At 42.0% G+C, this 20846-nt stretch overlaps 1 protein-coding gene across 1 annotated transcript in view; it reads right to left on the reverse strand.

Annotated features, from left to right (window-relative positions):
* LOC112071289 (serine/threonine-protein kinase D3-like) overlaps positions 1-20846 on the reverse strand; it is a 71223-nt gene that overhangs the window by 20665 nt on the left and 29712 nt on the right. Inside the window, exon 4 of the mRNA XM_024138756.2 lies at positions 3725-3863. Coding sequence (XP_023994524.1) covers positions 3725-3863 — 139 coding nt within the window. The remainder of the gene's footprint in view (positions 1-3724; positions 3864-20846) is intronic.

A 20846-nucleotide genomic window follows, 5' to 3' on the forward strand; every position in this document is an offset into this window, starting at 1 on the left:
ATTGACTTCAATACAAAACCTAGGAGGCTCTTGGTTCTCACCCCCTTCCATAGACTTACACAGTAATTATGACAACTTCCGGAGGGCGTCTCCCGAGTGGCACAGCGGTCTAAGGCACTGCATCTCAGTGCTAGAGGAGTCACTACAGACCATGGTTCGATGCCAGGCTATATCACAACCGGCCGTGATTGGGAGTCCCATAAGGTGGCGCACAATTGGCCCAGCGTTGTCTGGGTTTGGCCGGGGTAGGCATTCATTGTAAATAAGAATATGTTCTTAGCTGACTTGTCTAGTTAAATAAAAGTTAAATAAATAAAAACTTCCTCCAACCTATCAGAGCTCTTGCAGCATGAACTGTTGTCCATCCAATCAAAGGATCAGAGAATGTATCTAGTCCCGAAAGCATAAGCTACAGCTAGCTAGCACTGCACTGCATAAAATGTGTTGAGTAGTTGACTCAAAGAGAGAGACATACAATAGTTGAACAGTTTTGAACAAATTAATTTCTTCAAAAATAAAGGAGAAGCAAGAGAGAAAGATTGTCTTTTTTTCACTTTCAGTTTCACTTACTTAGCTAGCAAATGCAGCTGACTTGTTTAGTTACTCAAACACCCGGCTCAAACAGAGGGATGCTATGTTAGCTGGCTGGCTACGACTATCCAACACAACACTGGAACTCTTCCAAGTCAAGGTTAGCTTTTTATTTTTATTAATTTATTGCCACCTGGGCCCACCGGTGTAACTGCTTACTGACTATACACTATAACGTTACTACATGACTGTAGCAGGTTTACTAACGCATTAGTTCTATTATCTATGTWGACTAAGACGTTACTATAGCTAATATGGTGACAATGATGTAGGCTGTGTGTAGCGGTTATGATATGGTTTGGCTTGGAAATATTTTTCTGTCAGGTCACATACAGCTGATGTGTTGTTCATTGAAGTCCACAAGCGAAGAGAAAAGGTGAGAGGAGTAGAGTGCATTGAGGTGAGAAGGAATACAAAGTGGCTACTATGAAAGTGAACTGAGTTTATGCGTGATCAGGGGTGTATTCATTCTGCCAATTCTGTTGAAAAACGTTTCTTAAACGGAAGCAAAAGAAACGGGGATAAAAAATACTTGAATTTGTCCAATAGAAACTCTTGTTTGCAACTGTTGGACTAATGATTACACCCTAGATAAGCTAGATGCAGGCAAGAGTGTGCAAGGCCGGCGGTATTGAATGTGTCACTGTCTGTTCATGTGTCACTAATTTTTCTCTTGAGCTACGATGTAAACTTTCATTCATAGGCTAGGTTGTAGCAATCTCATGATGGGTATAGGGAAAATTAGAGTATCATGTAGTAGCCTAAACCTATCAATGTTACATTGAACTGGGTGAATGGAATATGAATGACAGTCATCCAATATGCTGTAATAGAAATAAGGCCATGCTCATGATAAAACAAATGGTCCTCCGTCATCTTAAACGGCACTGACCACCACTGAACTTTATAGATATTTCCCCCAGACAAGAAGCTAAAATGTGGTTTCTGATAACTTGAACATGGTGGTCTTATTGATTAAACAGTTTATGTCAGGGGGAATTTGTTTCTTTGAAAGTGACTTTCTCTAAGGTTTAGCAACAGTAAACAAGCTAAGGCAGCCAGGGGTTCTCAAACTTTTTCGATCCGGGGACCCCTTTTGTGGTAGCAAATTCATCAGGGACCCACCCCCTCATAATCAGAACACAACTCGAGTGAGATAAAAATAGCATACAAGGAGTATTAATCTGACTTTGGCAGTGAATGGCCAGACGAACCAAGTTTTGGGCCCTGGGAATTAACATTTTAAAGGCCAGCCTCTCTGCAACAGAGAGAACATTTAACAGTTTTCAAGCTAATTTCCTGCAATTCTACAGACTTTGTCATGTGGCAGAGATATTATTTTTTGATGTTGCAGCTTTAAAGCTAATGTCCTGCAATTCATTTAAAAATATACATGAGGCAGAGAGAAAACTAATACAAGGGAGAATACAAGAACTGTGGATACCAATATCCCTGTTATATCCAATATCCATGTTGCCCAGGGTTAAGAACATACATTGTAGATGAATAATATTACATTGTATTACATTGCACCCTCTAAACTTATTCCATGGATCCCTAGGCCAAAATGTGTTTAATCTGTTGTTGTCAGTAACATTCCTAAAAACAATTTTGGGAAAAATTTGATATATTTATTTGGCCGCGGACCCCCTACACACCACACTTTGAGAACCCCTGAGCTCAGGCATGAGACATCTGAAACAAAAAATGTCTTTGGAGAACCAGATTTGGGGTTAAACTTCAAAGCGGAGAAAGAACTTTAAAAAATCACATGCCATCACACTGTTCATAGCTCCCTGGCACAAACACATGAAAGAAGGTATTCATGGGCTTTTCAAACACATCAAGGAAAATTAATGGCCTCGACTTTATGAAATGGAGTTTGAGATATTTTGCATCCATCCCCACAGAAGATTGAGCCAATAAAGAGTTTTTCACAAGCAGCAGGCCTGAAATCAATGTGATTTCAAAAGGTTATTGTTTGTAGCATTCTTCACAGACTAAAAGATCTATAAAAKAAATATCATTTTCACATGGGTATACATCCATTTTGTATGTCATATCCTGTAAAATAGGAGGGAAACTGAGTGGGAAACAAACAGTGAGTGGGATTCTTGGAGCAAACAGCCCTCTCTCCATGTCCAACCCCCTGGTTAGGGATGACCTGTCCACTCTTTTCAGAGCCGCACTGCACAGCCCAGCATGTTTGTACTCAGTTGGTCCACTACAATCACTTACTGCAGAGAAAACAAGCCAGGCCCTTTGAGTCCAGCGCCAAGAGAAATCAGCTCTGGCCTCTAACAGTGAGGGAGGTTTTAGACCAAACCACTGAGCTGTTTGTCTCTCTCAGTCACATAACTGAACAACAGGTCTCAAAGCATTCACCGGAATGAATGGTGTGTTTAAAGTATTCATTTAAATGAGAAGCAACTAAGGGAATGATAAATAGTATAATTAGAAAATTCCTGTTTTCAGTCTGCCAGACTAGAACAGCAACACATTTTTGAGATTGTATTGCACCAGTTTGACACACCAGTTGATCTCCTCAGCAGATGTAGGCCAACTACAAGGCTGAGACAGAGTAGCAGTGTCGGTGTAGAGCTTGCGGATGTGAAATTACTCTGACCTCACACAGACATCCAGGTGTAACACTGAGGYTGACACCTGTTAACCGTCTGAACCCAGAGGGAAGGAGACAGAGGAAACCAGTGGTCTCATGGATACACTCGCCTGGGGCTCACTGATATACACCAGCAGATCCGATCGATCCGTGACCAGAGTTATATTATGTCTGGATCCATGCAGACAATGCTTCTAGTTCTACACCAGGGAGAGAGGGATGTCCAGTCCAGGTGCTTCCCAATAGAGACGGATGGAACAGAATGCTTTTACAAGACAGTGTTTGTTACACTTAATAGTCAGCAGGAAACTGAAATCATGTGTGACAGKAAAAGAGAGGGGAAACTAGCCACCTGTGTCTCTGGAGGTGCGCTTTAGATAGGAGTGAAACAGTACTGTACGGCACACAGATTTGATTTAGAGAAGCCTTACTGAATTAGTACAGATAGCCTACAGAACAAGTGAAAAAGTTAATAAAAACCATTAGAGCTGAACTCAGATCAGTACTACTCACCAGAGAGCACCACCTCTATCAGATCTCCCTCGTGGATATCCTCTGCTGATGTCAGCCTCTGGAGGATGTTCTCAGAGTTCAAGTCATGGCGGAAGAGCAGGATTTTGTCATACATGCCAAAGAAGCCACACTCTGGGAACTGGGGAGGAAGAAGAAGAATAGTTGTGAGTATCCACTATGTGCAGAAGACATTGGGTGGGAACACTCCTAATTTACAACTCGACCAACAGTATACACACAATAACTCATATACACTTTTTGAAATTGGCATCAGCTGATCAAGGCCCTGTCATCATATTCATTCAACGGTTGTTTGCTCTTATTTTTTTCCACTCATTTGGTTTGGTGACATTTATGATTATGTTCAGTGCGGTTTGTCATATATCCTAGACAAGCGCTACTAATTTGTTGTGGGCCCCCATCTGATGAGGAGGAGTTTATATTGTATAGAGCTCCTTCTCTGATTCATGGAGTAATGGCTGCCTTCATTCAGTCATCATAGCCAGAGCCAGCAGGCCAGTGGTGTAGGAACAGAACGGGGGCGAAGACACAGTGGATGTGTGTGGAATGAACATCAGGCTGAATATCACCGCAGAGAGAGAGCGAGCGAGMGAGAGAGAGAGAGAGAGAGAGAGTGCGCCTGAAACACAGCTGTTTAATTCACCCTAGCCACAACGAGTCACACACACACTCCTGCTCCCGTTAACTACTTCCTGTGGCTCACGTCAGCAGTCAACGTGGAGGATGGAAGAAAATCCACTGGCTCCGGAAAAGAGCTCACATTCAAACACCTTTATTCCCCTGAAACACTGCAACAGTGGACTGCACTGAAAACAGCAGAAGGAAATACCACTCAAATGGCCATTCAATACAGCATGCCACCGTTTTCCATACAGCATTTAATGTAGGCAGAATGCCATTCATTTTGCTCTATTGAGCTCAAAATGTGCCCATTAGGGGTATGCTATTGATAATGAAAAAGTTATCAAAATAATACTGACATAGCCATTGTAATAACACTGTAATTACTTTTCTAGTTGGTGGTGTGGAATAGTTACTGACTATCACTAATTGTCTGTTTCACAAGTTTAAAAACTAAGAGTCTATATCTAAACCAATCATAGATGTCTGTTTCACAGGTTTAAAATCTAAGAGTCTATATCTAAACCAATCATAGACGTCTGTTTCACAAGTTTAAAATCTAAGAGTGTCATGATCGTGTGTAGAGACGGACCAAGGCGCAGCGTGCTCTGAGTTCCACATCTTTATTTTGTGAAACTTACAAAACAAACAAAGAAACAAACAACGAACCGTAACATAAGAGGTCCTACATGCACTAACTCAAAACACAAAATTCAATATCCCACAAACACAGGTGGGAACAAACACTACTTAAATATGATCCCCAATTAGAGACAACGATTACCAGCTGCCTCTATTCGGAAATCATACAAATCACCAACATAGAAAATTAAACCTAGAACCCCACATAGAATGAATAAACTAGAACACCCCCCAGTCACGCCCTGACCTACTCCACCATAGAAAATAAAGGCTCTCTATGTCAGGACGTGACAAAGCGGTCTATATCTAAACCAATCATAGATGTCTCTTTCACAAGTTTGGACAGCACAGTACAGTACAGTACCGTAAAGAAAATAAAAGTAGAGTATGTCAGTACAATTCAGCAAGGTACTGATATTATACTTTACAGTACTGTACTGAACTCTAATCTACTCTGCTGTTTTTCTACTGTGCTGTACTGAGATCCAAACTTGTGAAACATAGATGTCTATGATGGGTACAGATTTGGTCCAGTTCGGACCAACCAAATTTGGTCTTTTTAGGGGGCGGAGCTCATTAGAATAATAACCATGTGTAGAATAACACCTAAACATGCAAAGGAGGATATTAAGGTATTTCTACCTTTGTGTACCTATTCAGGATACATCACTATGAAGAGAATGACTTTCATAATTATGCATTTCTGTATACAGTCGTAGCAAGTCTGCTGCCTCAAGTTTGTATGATGGCAATTTGCATATACTCCAGAATGTTATGAAGAGTGATCAGATGAATTGCAATGTGAATTAATTGCAAAGTCCCTCTTTGCCATGCAAATTAACTGAATCCCAAAGTAACATTTCCACTGCATTTCAGCTCTGCCACAAAAGGACCAGCTGACATCAGTCAGTGATTCTCTCGTTAACACAGGTGTGAGTGTTGACGAGGACAAGGCTGGAGATCACTCTATCATGCTGATTGAGTTCGAATAACTGACTGGAAGCTTGAAAAGGAGGGTGGTAATTGGAATCATTGTTCTTCCTCTGTCAACCATGGTTACCTGCAAGGAAACATGTGCCGTCATCATTGCGTTGCACAAAAAGGGCTTCACAGGCAAGGATATTGCTGCCAGTAAGATTGCACCTAAATCAACCATTTATCGGATCATCAAGAACTTCAAGGAGAGCAGTTCAATTGTTGTGAAGAAGGCTTCAGGGCCCAAGAAAGTCCAGCAAGCGCCAGAACCATCTCCTAAAGTTGATTCAGCTGCGGGATCGGGGCACCACCATACAGAGCTTGCTCAGGAATGGCAGCAGGCAGGTGTGAGTGCATCTGCACGCACAGTGAGGCGAAGACTTTTGGAGGATGGCCTGGTGTCAAGAAGGGCAGCAAAGAAGCCACTCTCACCAGGAAAAACATCAGGGACAGACTGATATTCTGCAAAAGGTACAGGGATTGGACTGCTGAGGACTGGGGTAAAGTCATTTTCTCTGATGAATCCCCTTTCTGATTGTTTGGGGCATCCGGAAAAAAGCTTGTCCGGAGCAGCACAAGGTGAGCGCTACCATCAGTCCTGTGTCATGCCAACAGTAAAGCATCCTGAGACCATTCATGTGTGGGGTTGCTTCTCAGCCAATGGAGTGGGCTCACTCACAATTTTGCCTAAGAACACAGCCATGAATAAAGAATGGTCCCAACACATCCTCCGAGAGCAACTTCTCCCAACCATCCAGGAACAGTTTGGTGACGAACAATGCCTTTTCGAGCATGATGGAGCACCTTGCCATAAGGCAAAAGTGATAACTAAGTGGCTCGGGGAACAAAACATTGATATTTTGGGTCCCTGGCCAGGAAACTCCTCAGACCTTAATCCCATTGAAAACTTGTGGTCAATCCTCAAGAGGCGGGTGGACAAACAAAAACCCACAAATTCTGACAAACTCCAAGCATTGATTATGCAAGAATGGGCTGCCATCAGTCAGAAAAAAGTCAGGATGTGGCCCAGAAGTTAATTGACAGCATGCCAGGGCAGAAAAAGAAGGGTCAACACTGCAAATATTGACTCTATGCATCAACTTCATGGAATAGTCAATAAAAGCCTTAGACACTTATGAAATGCTTGTAATTATACTTCAGTATTCCATAGTAACATCTGACAAAAATATCTAAAGACACTGAAGCAGCAGACTTTGTGAAAATGAATATTTGTGTCATTCTCCAAACCTTTGGCCACGACTGTAGTACAGATCAGCGACCCATGATGTCATTCTGTTRCCATCGTTCTGTTCCCAGGTGTTAATCCACTTCACTTACTGTAGTTCAATAACCAAAATAAATATTTTTCAAACTCCAGGTGCCATATCATAGCTGACAGCCCATTGTTTCTGCAGACATCTATGAATCTTTATTCGGAGCAGATATGGTCACACAAAAAGGGAGATTTTACAGTCATTCTGTTACYAAACTTTACATCTGCACTGTTCTTTGAGTAAATGTGTTTTTGTACAATTGTCAGTGAAAATTGTCAAAAGTAGTCCTTGTGCATAGAGGTGTGCGGCTTGTTTAACTTTGCAATCAATGGTATTTGTTTGGTATACTTTTAACGTGAAAAATCAGAGTTTCAGTGTCATTCTGTTGCTGTGGAATTGCCCTAGAAAAGACAGAACTGTCCTACTCGTTGACACTGAGTGAGTGAGTAGCCTTGGTTCTCAGCAGGCAGTCTGAGGTGCGCTCACTTCAACAGTATTATCCAGTAGCTGTGATGTAACCTCCAGGCAGCCAGGCAGTCAGTCAGTGCCGGGCTGGGGAGGGTCATGCTCCGGACTCTCGGATGAGGTTATGGCCCAGGCCAGCATACTTATAATGAGTGAAACAGAGGAGTGACAGAGGAGCAGCAGCCTCCTGCAATACGGGCAGGAAGTGAGCGAAGTCAATACTGAGCCACTTCCTGCTCCCAGACCCACAGCTTCCACACAGCTTCCACTGCTCATGTCAAGACAGACGTTAAACACACACAGGTTATGCACACATACATGCACACACACACTCACTAAATCACACACATCTGCCTACAGTACATCTTCTGTTCATTCACACAAATGCAAAATCCATTGTGGTTTCATGTATCAAAGTAGGACATTTAAATCCAACATTTCCACTGGACATGCAGTTCTGTACCCTGAAAAAGTAGCCTGTCTCTTGCTAAGCCTGCCTACGCTGTATGACACTGTAACCATGGATCTCTCACTCACTTTCTTACCTCAAAGGGGAGGTCGTGCTCTCAGCCTGGCAGGAAAACGATGCCCAGTTTCTGTGAAGGGCAGCAATGCCTTTCTTCATTCCTCTCATCTCTCCCTTCATGTAATGATGAAGTGTGTTTCCCCAACCGCTCTGCCAGCCAGCCTTCATCATCAGATGGAAGGGGTTGATAGGGGCTGTCAGGGAGGAAGACAGCCAGAGAAGGTCCTGGATGGATGTAGGAGGCCATCCTGTGTGGYGCTCATCAAAGCGGGCCCCTGGTGAAGGGCCCGTGCAGGGCTGTGTCTCGCTGCCAAGATGGCTGCTCTGGCAGGACCACCTAACACAGCTGCTTCCCTATCAGGGTCACACACAATGCCCACGGAACAATGTGAGGCGTAACACAACGAAGCCCATGGACACCAGGGAAGGCACACGGTACGGCAGAGGGGAACACCTGGAGCTCCTAAAATGCTAATCTCCAGGGTGGTGGAGCCACGGCTGCATGGAAAGAGGACACCAGGAAAGAGGACAGGGGTAGGGGCTACACTGACAAACTATGCAAACTGCTTTTAAATGACTATAAATCATAATTCCTCTACTGGATTAACCCTTAAATAAAATCTTTATACACGCACCCTTAAACAGCTCATTCAATGTGTTTAGTCATCCTCTCTCCCCGTCCACTTCCAGTTAAGTCCCTAGAGCAGCAGAGCAGAGCCTGGCTGAAGGCCATGAAATCACGTAAACACTGATAAACTCCTGTGTTTAAAAGGCCTCCTTTAACCCCAATGTGTATGGAACATGAAAGGATCTGTCTGTTAGCTGTTGCCTTACATAACTGCATCATCATCCCCAGTGCTCCCAGCTGGCCTGGGCCCTGGCTCTAATCTGAGAGGCTAGCCGTAGCTTCTAGTCTAAAGCCTTTATACACAGCAGACCAGTCTGCATCTCCTCCTGTAGGCCTGATTCAGTCTGATGAAGGTCCATAGACTGCAGTGTCGCTATGCGTTTGGTCTGTGTAGACTATAGAGGTCGACCGATTATGATTTTTCAACGCCGATACCGATACCGATTATTGCAGGACCAAAAAAAGCCGATACCGATTAATCGGCCGATTTTTATATATATATTTGTAATAATGACAATTACAACAATACTGAATGAACAATGAACACTTTTTTTTGAACTTAATATAATCCATCAATAAAATCAATTTAGTCTCAAATAAATAATGAAACATGTTTAATTTAGTTTCAATAATGCAAAAACAAAGTGTTGGAGAAGAAAGTAAAAGTGCAATACGTGCCATGTAAAAAAGCTAACGTTTAAGTTCCTTGCTCAGAACATGAGAACATATGAAAGCATGAGTCTTCAATATTCCCAGGTTTTAGGTTGTAGTTATTATAGGACTATTCCTCTCTATACCATTTGTATTTCATATACCTTTGACTATTGGATGTTCTAATAGGTACTTTAGTATTGCCAGCCTAATCTCGTGAGCTGAAAGGCTTGAAGTCATAAACAGCGCAATGATTGAAGCATTGTGAAGAGCTGCTGGCAAACGCAGGAAAGTGCTTTTTGAACGAATGTTTACGAGCCTGCTGCTGCCTACCACTGCTCAGTCAGACTGCTCTATCAAATCATAGACTTAATTATAATATAATAACACACAGAAATACGAGCCTTAGGTCATTAATATGGCCAATTCCAGAAAGTATCATTTCGCAAACAAAATGTTTATTCTTTCAGTGAAATACGGAAACGTTCCGTATTTTATCTAATGGGTGGCATCCATAAGTCTAAATATTGCTGTTACATTGCACAACCTTCAATGTTATGTCATAATTACGTAAAATTCTCGCAAATTAGTTCGCAACGAGCTATGCGGCCCAAACTGTTGCATATACCCTGACTCTGCGTGCAATGAACGCAAGAGAATTGACACAATTTCCCTAGTTTAAAATTGCCTGCTAACATGAATTTCTTTTAACTAAATATGCAGGTTTAAAAAWATATATACTTCTGTGTATTGATTTTAAGAAAGGCATTGATGTTTATGGTTAGGTACATTCGTGCAACGATTGTGCTTTTTTCAGAAATGCGCTTTTGTTAAATYATACCCCGTTTGGCGAAGTTGGCTGTCTTTTAGGAAGAAATAGTCTTCACACAGTTCGCAACGAGCCAGGCGGCCCATACTGCTGCATATACCCTGACTCTGTTGCACAGAACGCAAGATAAGTGACACAATTTCCCTAGTTAAAAKAAATTCATGTTAGCAGGCAATATTAACTAAATATGCAGGTTTAAAAATATATACTTGTGTATTGATTTTAAGAAAGGCGTTGATGTTTATGGTTAGGTACACATTGGTGCAGCGACAGTGCTTTTTTCGCGAATGCGCTTGTTAAATTACCCGTTTGACGAAGTAGGCTGTGATTCAATGATAAATTAACAGGCATTGCATCGATTATATGCAATGCAGGACAAGCTAGATAAACTAGTAATATCATCAACCATGTGTACTTAACTAGTGATTATGTTAAGATTGATTGTTTTTTATAAGATAAGTTTAATGCTAGCTAGCACCTTACCTTGGCTCCTTGCTGCACTCGCATAACAGGTAGTCAGCTTGCCACGCAGTCTCCTCGTGGAGCGCAATGTAATCGGCCATGATCGGTGTCCAAAAATGACTATTACCGATTGTTATGAAAACTTGAAATCGGTCCTAATTAATCGGCCATTCCGATTAAATCGGTCGACCTCTAGTAGGCTAATCCATCCATGGCCAGAACTAGGACTGTAGACTAGTGGGAAGGAGTTTTTTATTAATTTTTTTATTTCACCTTTATTTAACCAGGTAGGCTAGTTGAGAACAAGTTCTCATTTGCAACTGCGACCTGGCCAAGATAAAGCATASCAGTGTGAACAGACAACAACACAGAGTTACACATGGAGTAAACAATAAACAAGTCAATAACATGGTAGAAAAAAAGAGAATCTATATACAATGTGTGCAAAAGGCATGAGGAGGTAGGCAATAAATCGAATAATTACAATTTAGCAGATTAACACTGGAGTGATAAATCATCAGATGATCATGTGCAAGTAGAGTGCTGAGGAAGCAAAGGTAAGGGACAGCGAGGGCGCTCAAACACACCATAACAATGACCCCAGTGTTAGGGCTACTGCTCCTGGCTTTAATGTAGCTGAGATAAGCTGGGGTCCAGTGGAGAGCAGGGAGTTATGGGAAAAAAGAGATAAGATTCCAGAGGAGRAGAAGCGACCGCAACGGCTCTGTGTGTGTTGGCAGTGGCTGTGACGACAGGGTGCTGAAAGGAGACTGTGAGAGCGAGGAGAGCTCAGTGGATAGGGATCTTATGATAGCTGCCCTGCTTTCCACARGATCCCACTTCACACTTGGTGAATTCAGCACTTTGGGATTTTATTGAGGAAGATTGCAGGAGTTTATAATAATGTAGATATGACTAAACAACAGCAAGAAAGTATACCTTTACACAGCTTTATGTTTCCAAAACAAAAGGCCCAACCTAAACCCTTTCATACTTTAAAGTGATTGATGGCATGGCTCTTCCTGTGTCCAGAGTGAGATGTCAGGGTGAGGTTTTCCTCCATACGTCTGACATGCCTGCTCTCCAGACCCGGGGCCCGGGGCCAGCCCCCTCCACTTCCCCTCCTGCACTGCTCCAAGACCTGGTCAGCTGGAGTCACCTCCTGTTGGCAATGACTGTACTGAACATTATCATAAATGTCACCAAACTAAATGAGAGGAAAAAACACTTTCCACTGCACATGGTTCCCATTCCAGCACGGGAGCAGCCGCATGCAGCTCAGGGCTACAGAGGGGTACAGTTCAGTACTGGGGAAAGGGCTGTACATCTCCATTCTTGGTATGAGGAAGCCCATGTTAGGAAAGACCATGGGGGTATGAGGACACAGGAGGGAAGAGAATAAGCTGTGCTGAATAGTGTAGATCCAAMATGGGGAATACCCTGGTGATTGGTTGCACGGGGAGGCACTTGCATTGGCAAGCTCTATCGTTGCTTTGTTGTTGTTAGGCAATAAAGATGACTAATGTAACCGAGTGGCATCCAAGCTGGTTAAAGAAATGACACACAGCTCGGGTTAGGTCCCATAGTGACTAAGCATGGCCTTTGTAATCAACACACACTGTGGCGCTAATAGCATACAGCCATTCAGCCCCACTCCGCACAAAGAGACGCAGCGCGACCACACACACACACCAAAGACACCAGTATGCCGAATCTGTGTGTGAGGTCCGCGCGGCAGACTGGAAAGCAGAGTGGAAAAGAGCTTTGACGTGGTAAGCTTTTGATAAACTGACTAATCTGCCATTGATATGCTAAATCCCGTTAAAGGCAGAAAGAGAGGGAAGGGRGGGATGTATGGGGCAGACGTGAAATATGGTACATTTCAGTGTGTGTGCCAAAAACAAATAGCCCAGGAACAGACATGGAAAATCAAGTCTGACACAACTGTTCTGGTTTGTATGAACAAAACCATTAGTCTCAGGCTGCAGTTTGTCTCCGAGAAAAGAGATTTACTTCTTGCCTAACTGCAACACATTTAAAAATAACAATGAATCTAACATGCAAATGAATCTGAGTATTTATGTTGTCATTAATCACCAAGACTGCTCAAAGTAAGAATAACACACAGCATTGCTAGTATTCAGTAAAAGTAACAAGTACAACCCAGATAAAACTATGCTGTATCTTGGCTGGTTCCCATGTATGGTGATCATTGATGACAAAGTAACACATTCTATTCATGCCTTTAAAAGCAAAACTATTTTCAAATTCAGCCAAGGAAATGGGACGTGTATTACATGCTGTATCCTGGTATGTGTGTGTGTGTGTGTGTGTGTGTGTGTGTGTGTGTGTAGGCTGCAGTTTGTCTGATATTTCTGCCATTTAAATCCTTGGGCGGGCCGCCTAAGTGTTTTTTTCAGGTCGCCTAAATCCAAACTAAAAAATCCCAATATATATATACAGTAGCAGTTAAAAGTTTGGACACACCTACTCATTCAGGGGTTTTTCTTTATTTTTAGTATTTTCACCATTGTAGAATAATAGTTAAGACATCAAAACTATTAAAAAACACATATGGAATCACATAGTAACCAAAAAAAGTGTTAAACAAATCAAAATATTATTGATTTTCTTCAAAGTAGCCACCCTTTGCCTTGATGACAGCAAATAATAGTCCCACTCAGCGCAAACCAGATGGGATGGCGTATCGCTGCAGAATGCTGTGGTATCCATGCTGGTTAAGTRTGCCTTGAATTCTAAATAAATCACTGACAGTGTCACCAGCAAAGCACCCCCAAACCATCACACCTCCTCCTCCATGCTTCACGATGGGAACCACACATTCAGAGATCATCCATTCACGTACTCTGCGTCTCACAAAGACACAGCGAAACTCTCAAATTTGGACTCATCAAGCCAAAGGACAGATTTCCACCGGTCTAATGTCCATTGCTTGTTGTTTCTTGGCCTAAGCAAGTCTCTTCTTATTATTGCTGTCCTTTAGTTGTGGTTTCTTTGCAGCAATTCGACCATGAAGGCCTGATTCACGCAGTCTCCTCTGAACAGTTGATGTTGAGATGTGTCTGTTACTTGGACTCTGTGAAGCATTTATTTGGGCTGCAATTTCTTAGGCTGGTAACTCTAATAAACTTATCCTCTGCAGCAGAGGTAACTCTGGGTCTTCCTTTCCTGTGGCGGTCCTCATGAGAGCCATCATAGGGCTTGATGGTTTTCGCAACTGAACTTTAAGAAACTTTAAAAGTTCTTGAAATGTTCCTGTCTTAAAGTAATGATGGACTGTCATTTCTCTTTGCTTATTTGAGCTGTTCTTGCCATAATATGGACTTTGTCTTTTACCAAATAGGGCTATCTTCTGTATACCACCCCTAACTTGTCACAACACAACTGATTTGCTCAAACGCATTARGAAGGAAAGAAATTCCACAAATGAACTTTTAACAAGGTACACCTGTTAATTGAAATGCATTCCAGGTAACTACCTCATGAAGCTGGTTGAGAGAATGCCAAGAGTGTGCAAAGCTGTCATCAAGGCAAAGGGTTGCTACTTTGAAGAATATCAAATATGTTTTGATTTGTTTAACACTTTTTTGGTTACTACATGATTCCATGTGTTATTTCATAGTTTTGATGACGACTAAAAACAGAAAGTATTCACACAATTTTTAATTTAACCTTTATTTAACTAAGTCAGTTAAGAACAAATTCTTATTTACAATGACGGCCTACCAAAAGGCAAAAGGCCTCCTGCGGGGACGGGGGCTGGGATTAAACAAATATTCTTATACACTACTGTTAAAAAATTTGGGGTCACGTAGAAATTTCTTTGTTTTTGAAAGAAAAGCACATTTTTGTCTGTTAAAATAACATCAAATTAATCAGAAATACAGTGTAGACATTGTTAATGTTGTAAATGACTATTGTAGCTGGAAAAGGAAATAGCTGAAAACTGTTGTTCTAATTAACTTCTTATGGCTGGGATCCCGTTAACGGGGTCGATATGACAGCAGCAAGGGAAAGCGCAGGGCGCCAAATAAAAACAAAACAGAAATCTCATAATTAAAATTCCTCAGACATACAAGTATTTTACACCATTTTAAAGATACACTTGTTGTTAATCCCACCACAGTGTCCGATTTCAAAAAGGCTTTACGATGAAAGCACAACATATCATTATGTTAGGTTARCACTTATTCACAGAAAAACACAGCCATTTTTCCAGCCAAAGAGAGGAGTCACAAAAAGCAGAAATAGAGATAAAATGAATCACTAACCTTTGGTGATCTTCATCAGATGACACTCATATGACTTCATGTTACACTATACATGTATGTTTTCTTCGATTAAGTTCATATTTATATCCAAAAATCTCAGTTTACATTGGCGCGTTATGTTCAGTAATGTTTTGCCTCCAAAACATACGGTGATTTTGCAGAGAGCCACATCAATTTACAGAAATACTCATAATAAACATTGATTAAAGATACAAGTATTATACATGGAACTTTAGATAAACCTCTCCTTAATGCAACCGCTGTGTCAGATTTCAAAAAACTTTACGGAAAAAGCAAACCATGCTATAATCTGAGTACAGTGCTCAGAGCCCAAACAAGCCATGAAGATATCCGCCATATTGTGGAGTCAACAGATGTCAGAATAGCATTATAAATATTCACTTACCTTTGATGATCTTCATCAGAATGCACTCCCAGGAATCCCAGTTCCACAATAAATGTTTGATTTGTTCCATAAAGTCCATAATTTATGTCCAAATACCTCCTTTTTGTTCGCGCGTTCAGTGCACAATCCAAACTCATGACGTGCGGGCAAGTCCATGCGAAAGTTCAGACAAAAAGTAATATTACAGTTCGTAGAAACATGTCAAACGAAGTGTAGAATCAATCTATAGAATGTTTTTAACATAAATCTTCAATAATATTCCAACCGGAGAATTCCTTTGTCTTCAGAAATGCAATGGAACGCAAGCTAACTCTCTCACGTGAACGTGCCTGGTCAGCTCATGGCACTCTGCCAGACCCATGACTCAAAGAGCCCTCATTCCCCCCTCCTTCACAGTAGAAGCATCAAACAAGGTTCTAAAGACTGTTGTCATCTAGTGGAAGCCTTAGGRAGTGCAATATGACCAATATCCCACTGTATATTCGATAGGCGATGAGTTGAAAACCTACAAACCTCAGATTTCCCACTTTCTGGTTGATTTTTTTTCTCAGGTTTTTGCCTGCCATATGAGTTCTGTTATACTCACAGACATCATTCAAACAGTTTTAGAAACTCCAGAGTGTTTTCTATCCAAATCTACTATTATTATTGCACATAGAGTGAGTAATATGCAAATATTAGCAACTGGGCCTGAGTAGCAGGCAGTTTACTCTGGGCACCTTATTCATCCAAGCTACTCAATACTGCCCCCAGCCATAAGAAGTTAAAGAAGCAATAAAACTGGCCTTCTTCAGACTAGTTGAGTATCTGGAGCATCAGCATTTGTGAGTTCGATTACAGGCTCAAAATGGACCAGAAACAAATAACTTTCTTCTGAAACTCATCAGTCTATTCTTGTTCTGAGAAATTAGGTCTATTCCATGCGAGAAATTGCCAAGAAACTGAAGATCTCGTACAACGCTGTGTACTACTCCCTTCACAGAACAGCGCAAACTGGCTCTAACCAGAATAGAAAGAAGAGTGGGAGGCCCCAGTGCACAACTGAGCAAGAGGACAAGTACATAAGAGTGTCTAGTTTGAGAAACAGACGCCTCACAAGTACTCAACAGGCAGCTTCATTAAATAGTACCCGCAAAACACCAGCCTCAATGTCAACAGTGAAGAGGTGACTACGGGATGCTGGTCTTCTTAAACCCTCAGAGGTAGTATTCACCCCTGTGGAGAGAAGGGCATTCTTCTTACCAAACCAAATGACCTTTGTTTTGGAGGTGTTCAGAACACGGTTAAGGGTATAGAAAGCTTGCTGGACAAAGCTTTGTTGTAGAGCATTTAACACAAAATCCGGGGAGGGGCCAGGTGAGTATAAGACTGTATCATCTGTATCATCTGAATATAAATGGATGAGAGAGCTTCCTACTGCCTGAGCTATGTTGTTGATGTAAATTGAGAAGAACGTGGGGCCTAGGATTGAGCCTTGGGGTACTACCTTGGTAACAGGCAGTGGCTGAGACACTCTTTGAGAGAGGCAGTTAGCAAACCATGCCAAAGACCCCTCAGAGACACCAATACTCCCTAGCCGGCCCACAAGAATGGAATGGTCTACCGTATCAAAAGCTTTGAACAAATCAATAAAAATAGCAGGACAACATTGCTTAGAATCAAGGGCAATGGTGACATCATTGAGGACATTTAAGGTTGCAGTGACACATCCATAACCTGAGCGGAAACCAGATTGCATACCAGAGATAATACTATAGACTTCAAGAAAGCTAGTCAGTTGATTATTGCCAAGTTTTTCCAACACTTTTGATAAACAGGGCAAAATAGAAATAGGCTTATAACAGTTAGGATCAGCTTGATCTTCCCCTTTAAATAAAGAAYGAACGAAAGCAATGGGAACTTCCCCAGAAAGGAGAGACCGGTTAAAAAGGTTGGAGATAGGCTTGGCGATGAAAGGGGCAGCAACCTTTAAGAAGAAGGGGTCTAAACCATTTGACCCAGATGTTTTTTTGGGGTCAAGTTTCAGGAGCTCCTTTAGCACCTCGGGCTCAGTGACTGCCTGCAGGGAGAAACATTTTAGGAAAAAGAGGGAGAAGCATCGGGGAAAGTCGCATTAGAAGGGGTGGGAGATGAGGAAATGTTGGACGGGCAAGGAGGCATGGCTGAGTCAAATAGGAATCCTGACTTAATGAAGTGGTGACTAAAGAGCTCAGCCATGTGTTTCTTGTCAGTAACAACCACATCATCAACTTTAAGGGACATGGGCAGCTGTCAGGAGGATGGTTTATTCTCCAGGTCTTCAACTGTTTTCCAGAACTTCTTGGGGTTAGACCCACAGAGAGAGAACTGCTCCTTAAAGTAGCTAACTTTGGCCTTCCGGATAGCCTGAGTGCACTTATTTCTCATTTGCCTGAACGAGAGCCMGTCAGCCTGAGTATGCATGTGCCGAGCGTTTCGCCAAATGCAATTCTTGAGGTGGAGTAACTCGGCAAGATCACGGTCGAACCAGGGGCTGAACCTGTTTTAAATTCTCATTTTCTTTATGGGGGTGTATTTSTTAACAATACCACTGAAAATATCAACAGAGAGGATCAAGCTGATTCTATACCATTTTTCAGAGGCCAGTTCATGAAGGAAGGCTTGCTCATTAACATTTTTTTAGCAAGTGTCTATGACAAATCAGGACAGGTCTTTCACTGAGCAGCCATTACGAACACAGGCTGTAAAACAGTGATCACTAAGGTCATTACAGAAAACACCAGGCTGATACCTATCAGGATTATTTGTGAGGATAACATCGAGGAGAGTAGCCTTTTCTGGGTGTTTGGAGTCATACCTTGAAATTGATAATAACCTGAGAAAGATTTAGGGAGTTGCTTTAGGACTTAGGACTCACATTGCTTTAGGACTTGGTCAGGTGGTTTAAGCATGTCCCAGTTCAGGTCACCTAGCAGGACAAATTCAGACTTAGTGTAAGGGGCAAGGAGAGAGCTTTGGGCAGGTAGGGTACAGGCCAGTGCTGATGGAGGACGATAGCACCCAGCAACARTCAAAAAAKAGCTATTTGAAAATGTAATGCTTAAAACCAGCAAATAAAATTGTTTGGGGACAGACTTGGTGGAGACAACCAAGCACTGAAGGTGATCCTTGGTAAAGATTGCCACTCCCCCACCTTCGGAAGATCTGTCTTGCTGAAAAAGGTTATAACCAGAAAGGTTAACATCAGTATTCAAAACACTCTTCCTCAACCACGTCTCAGCAATGGCCAACACATCTGGATTGGAGCTGTGAACCCACACTTCCAATTGATCAATTTTAGGTAATAAGCTTCTAGTGTTAACGTGCAGAAAACCCAGGCTTTTACGAGAGCAGAAATCAGTGAAGCAGATATCAGAGCACAAGTCAGAAYTGGGGCTAGCAACAGTAGATGGGCCAGGGTGTACATGCACATTTCAAGATATCATCAACAAAGCAGGCGAGAGGTGGTTAGAATGGGATGCCAAAAGTCTGTGTAACCAATAGAGAGTCAAAGTCCCGAATGTGGGAACAAACAGTCTCTCCCACGGTTGGGTAAAGAAAGTTCGTAGTCAACAAAGCATGCAGGAGTCATGAGGTAAATAGCAATATAGCAAAATGCACAAGGAAAAAATAAATATATAACGACTTGGGGCTAGCCATTGTAAGTTCAGAGTCACTCGCCCCAACAGTGCCTGTGTGCTGGAGGCGAGCGAAAGCTTGGGGGGGGTAATTGTAGTTGTATCCCTTTGTCCTAGCAAACTTGGTAGCCTTAGCGTTCAGTCTCAGTTCCAGGTTGGATGGTGTTTTCAGGTTTCTCAGAGCTGTATAGTTTGGGAATAATAATCCTTGGATGTAAGAAGCATTCCAGGTAATTCAGTCCAAAATCAAGTTGTAGGTTTGCAGTTTTGATTTGGAGTGAAGGTTATGTTGTTTAGGGTAGCATCCTGTATATGTCCCTGCCAAAAAATCAAAGTTTGTCTCACTAAATCATTATTWTTTTTTTWAAACATGCTGAAAAATGTGGGAGTTCATCTGCTCATGACCTCTCTCTCTCCCTGCCATAGAGCTCTTGACTTTGACTTACTCCACATTGTGTTGTGTAGCGCTGAGCGATTCACTTAAAATTCTGTTATTTTTCGGTTTTTAAACAGCCAATTGACCGAAGTTGGTTCAATTATTTGGATTCCATTTAGTTCGGTTTTCTCTGTGAGGGTAATGTGCCTATTGCAAAGTTTCTCTAGACAAATCAGATCCAACCTGAACTGTGCGATGTAGTAGGAAGTTGTCGTTTCCAACATGCCAATATTCTACATAATTTCGCACATAAAACATGGTAATTAACTGCAAWGACCATAATCCATTGCGCATCTACTTGTCTGGTCTGTGTTTCTTTTACACCTGCTATGGAAGAGACAGATAAATGAGCGATCTTTTTATTTTGTTTTTTATTTCACCTTTATTTAATCAGGTAAGCTAGTTGAGAACAAGTTCTCATTTACAACTGCGACCTGGCCAATATAATAAAGATCCAGTTTGCTGAGTAGAGTATTGGAAGCTATTTTGTAAATGACATCGCCGAAGTCGAGGATTGGTAGGATAGTCAGTTTTACGAGGGTATGTTTGGCGGCGTGAGTGAATGAGGTTTTGTTGCGAAATAGGAAGCCGATTCTAGATTTAATTTTGGATTGGAGATGTTTAATATGAGTCTGGAAGGAGAGTTTACAGTCTAGCCAGACACCTAGGTATTTGTAGTTGTCCACATATTCTAAGTCAGAACCGTCCAGAGTAGTGATGCTAGTCGGGCGGGCGGGTGCAGGCAGCGAACGGTTGAAAAGCATGCATTTGGTTTTACTAGCTTTTAAGAGCAGTTGGAGGCCATGGAAGGAGTGTTGTATGGCATTGAAGCTCGTTTGGAGGTTAGTTAACCCGGTGTCGAAAGACGGGCTAGATGTATACAGAATGGTGTCGTCTGCGTAGAGGTGGATCAGGGAATCACCCGCAGCAAGAGCGAAGTCGTTGATATATACAGAGAAAAGAGTCAGCCTGAGAATTGAACCCTGTGGTACCCCATAGAGACTGCCAGAGGTCCGGACAACAGGCCCTCCGATTTGACACACTGAACTCTATCTGAGAAGTAGTTGGTGAACCAGGCGAGGCAGTCATTTGAGAAACCAAGGCTGTTGAGTCTGCCGATAAGAATACGGTGATTGACAGAGTCGAATGCCTTGGCTAGGTTCGATGAAGAAGGCTGCACAGTACTGTCTTTTATCAATGGCGGTTATGATATCGTTTAGTACCTTGAGCGTGGCTGA

This window comes from Salvelinus sp. IW2-2015, unplaced genomic scaffold (genome assembly GCF_002910315.2).
Source record: "Salvelinus sp. IW2-2015 unplaced genomic scaffold, ASM291031v2 Un_scaffold1571, whole genome shotgun sequence".
Lineage (NCBI taxonomy): Eukaryota > Metazoa > Chordata > Actinopteri > Salmoniformes > Salmonidae > Salvelinus > Salvelinus sp. IW2-2015.